Genomic DNA, 3653 nt, shown 5'->3' on the forward strand with positions numbered 1-3653 from the left:
TGCTTTCACAGTGGTGGGATCCAGGAAGGGGCCTGTTCACAGCTTTCTTTATATGAACTCTGCAAGATCCTGGTACAGGTTTGGGTCCGTTGGCTTGTGTGAGCTTGGTGTCCATACACTGCTGCTAAACTCAATGACTGCTGCCCCCTGGGAGGTTCTGTAGGTTCAGAGCAACTGAACTGCTGGCTCTCCCTTGGATTTGGTCTCCTGCTATAGTTTCTTCCACCAAAGGCTTCTGTGCAGGCCCAAAGTCCTCCCTCTGTTCTTGGGCTCAAAGTCTCACAGCTAAGTTTTTGGAATCTGCTCCTTAGACAGAGAGAGTCCCAACTCCCTTGTTACTGACCCTCTCTGCCCTACAACTATGACCTGACACTCAGTAATAAAGGGCAGAACTTCCAACTGGCCCCTGTTCCTGCTCTTTCTACGCTAGTGTTTAGTCTGATTCAGAAAGAACACAAAAACAAGCGGATGGGGGACAAAGTCAGGAACTCTTGCTCTGTGCAGTCTGTTTCTTAAAGTACACATTATATTTAACAAGGTAGTAACAAAATTATTCAATATCCTCATGGTTTTTGTTTGTTTTCTTCTCTGTATTTTACTTTTAAATGTGTTAATGATACTCTGTCCCTTTTTAAATAAATTGCTATCACTTTCCCTGAAGGCACTATCATATAGTGGAGAGAGATGGGGTGAGATATAGGAAGGCCTGGCTTCAAGTTCAATCTCTGATACATACTTGTTGTTTAACCTAAGGCACAACAAGTAAACATTTGCTATCATAGGCAATTCTCTAAGAGTAGAAGTTGCAGAGAAGGTGTTGACCTGCACTGGTAGAGGGCGTTCACTCACTGAGGAATTCCTTATATTAATGAAGCCACAGGTCCAGTCTCTACCCCTATCACTTTCCACTAACTCATTCTACCTCTCAAGTTGAAGCTCCTGCTTAAGTACAATCAAGCAACACAAAGCAACATATTGCCCATGTCGGAAAACGCATCTCATTCTAAATCTCAGTGCCTTGATTCGTTAGCAAGAAATGGCTTTATTATCAAGCTTCTGAAGTTGATTTTCCTAGTTTCTTTTTGGGTAGTCATATGTTTAAAGCTACTGCCCCATACTCTTCATGGCAATTTAAGGGAGTATAAAAGTTAATTTGGGAGTTCTTTTTTTTTTTTTTAAGGCAATTGGGGTTAAGTGACTTGCCCAGGGTCACACAGCTAGTAAGTGACAAATGTCTGAGGCTGGATTTGAACTCAGGTCCTCCTGACTTCAGGGCTGGTGCTTTATCCACTGCACCACCTGGCTACCCTATAAAGGTTAATTCTGACTCTATGTGATTGGTGACATGCTGATTTCCATAATTAACTCCCATACAGGACAGAACCTTGGGGCACACAGTAAGCTTTTAATAAATGCTTGTTTCATTTCGTAGCCAGATTCTCTCTCGATTTTCTCCTATTTTTCTCATATGCCCAGAAGCTTGTTTCTGGCTCTACTTCTCACTCTTTGTCTCCTCTTTCTTTAACCTGAGGAATCAAAAGCCGAGCCTTGCTGTATGTCATTGGGTTTCAAGAGAGCATGACACTGCTGCAAAAGTCTATGTGTAGACTAGGTATTGCTGTTCTGAAAAACCAATGGATACATGCATTCCCATGGAGAAGAATGCTCTCTCCAGGATGGACAATAGTAGTTCCTGCACTCCTCAAATACCCCAGCCATAATTCCGTCACTCTGCCTCACTAAGCATACCTCTATCAGTCTGCTAGCTTTGGGCCTCCCCCTGCCAACTGTACAAACTCCATTTGTCTTTTACCATTAGACCATCCCTAATTTATCCTTTTTCATCTTGACCAAATGGTAAGACCACAAACCGTTTGGCAATACTCTTATGTGAATTGAGAATATAGCTGTTGCATCTACATGTGTGTCCATGGTCCCTCTGTTTCTTTATGACCACAAGTAATAAAAACTGGCTTAGTTATGTCAGAAGAACAGCGTGAACATCTTGATGCTCACTTCCTTGTCCTCAGTCAATTCTAAGAGGATAGCCCTCCTAGTCCCCTCTCCCACAAGCATAGGAACTTTTAGGGCTTTATACCTGGCAGCTCTTTGGTGCTATGTTCCGTCCTCCACACCAATGCACTTCCTTTCCTTCTGACAGCTGTGCAGATTTAGGCTTTCATCTCTTGTGAGCTGTGGCATGTTCAGACTGAGTCACTTCCAGGGAAGAACTATTCAGATGCCCAGAAAGCTTTACACCAAAGATCAATCCTGTAATGGCTTACCTCTACTTTGTCTTAAATGGTATGTGGTCGAGGGAGTAAAACACTGAGTTGTAGCTCCAAGTATTTCACTTTCTTAATGTCATTTCATGAGACTTTTATCTTGGGGGCTCCTTCTGTTTTGCAAAATTAGCTCTAATTACTGTAGATCTGACACATATGCTTTTTAAATTGATATGAGGTAGCTGATTGTGGAAATCATACTCTTCACCATCTGGTGGATCCCACAACTATAAATTTTAGGGAAGGATTTTGGTTCGTGTCTCTATAAGTTTTAGGGGACATGGAGTCACTATTCAAAGTGCCCTTTTTCTATTCAGTCCCAGAGAAGGAGCATATAGCAGATCTCTGACCCCTGGAATAGTAGTGGCAAGGTCATAATCCCTCTTTGCAGCACTCCATTTATCTTGGTTGAAGGTTAGAAAGATTATTTTGCCAATGTATACAAGAAGGAGTGGAGAGAAAACATGCATGGTGGACAACAGAAGGACTTCTGTCTCTTCCTTCTGCCTCACTTAATACAAGAAACCCACTGATGCAGCATTTAAATTTCATTTAAATTTTCAGCTCCAAATTCTCTCCCTTCTTCCACCCATTCCCCGGACTACTGAGAAGGCAAGTAAAAAGACACCTGTTATACAAATGGTTATGTTAAAAAATGGTTTATATGAGCCATATTCCAGTGGGGGGAGGAGCAAGAAAAATGAAGGGAAGCAAATATGCTTCAAAACCTGCATTCTGAATCAATCAATTCTATGTCTGCAGGAGGCAGAGCCTTTTTCATCACGAATCCTTTGGAGTTGTGGTGGACCACTGTATTGATCAGTGGCGAAGTCTTTTAGTTATCATTACAACACTGCTCTTACTGTTGTCTTCCTAGTGAGTTCATTCATTCACATGCGATTATGATCGCTAACTATGGACTGCACTCCATTCTATTCTCTTCTATTTCTCTGTCTTTTCTTTACCCTTCCCCTCTTTAAGAGTCTGTTCTGATGTTAACTAATGCCTTTCTCAATCTACCCTCCTTCTCCTCATACCCTCGCTCATTCTCTTAGCCTCTTCTCAGCCTACTTCTTTCTTGGGCAAGAGGAATTTCTATACCCAACCTAAGCACATGTGCATGCATGTGTGTGTATTTCTTCCCTTTCTGAAATACTTCAGATGAGAGTGAGATTTAAGCACTGCCTGCTCCATCCCCATTCTCCCTAAATTGTAAAAGTCATCCTTGCAAATCTTTCATGAGATAATTTTCCCTATTCTTCCTCTCTTTTCCCTCTTCTTCCCAGTGCATCCCTTTCTCAGCTGTCCATTTTTCTTTTGAGATCATCCCAATATACTAGACTCATACCTATGCTCTCTTCCTAAATA

General features: G+C 41.9%; 1 protein-coding gene across 1 annotated transcript in view; it reads right to left on the reverse strand.

Annotated features, from left to right (window-relative positions):
- Window positions 1–271: 271 nt before the first annotated feature.
- Window positions 272–3653, reverse strand: part of LOC114031136 (zinc finger protein 879-like) — a 25846-nt gene continuing 22464 nt past the window's right edge. The window contains exon 6 of the mRNA XM_027846153.1: window positions 272–300. Coding sequence (XP_027701954.1) covers window positions 272–300 — 29 coding nt within the window. The remainder of the gene's footprint in view (window positions 301–3653) is intronic.

The sequence above is a fragment of the Vombatus ursinus genome, unplaced genomic scaffold, assembly GCF_900497805.2.
Source record: "Vombatus ursinus unplaced genomic scaffold, bare-nosed wombat genome assembly UNPS02015073.1, whole genome shotgun sequence".
In the NCBI taxonomy this organism is placed as follows: Eukaryota; Metazoa; Chordata; class Mammalia; order Diprotodontia; family Vombatidae; genus Vombatus; species Vombatus ursinus.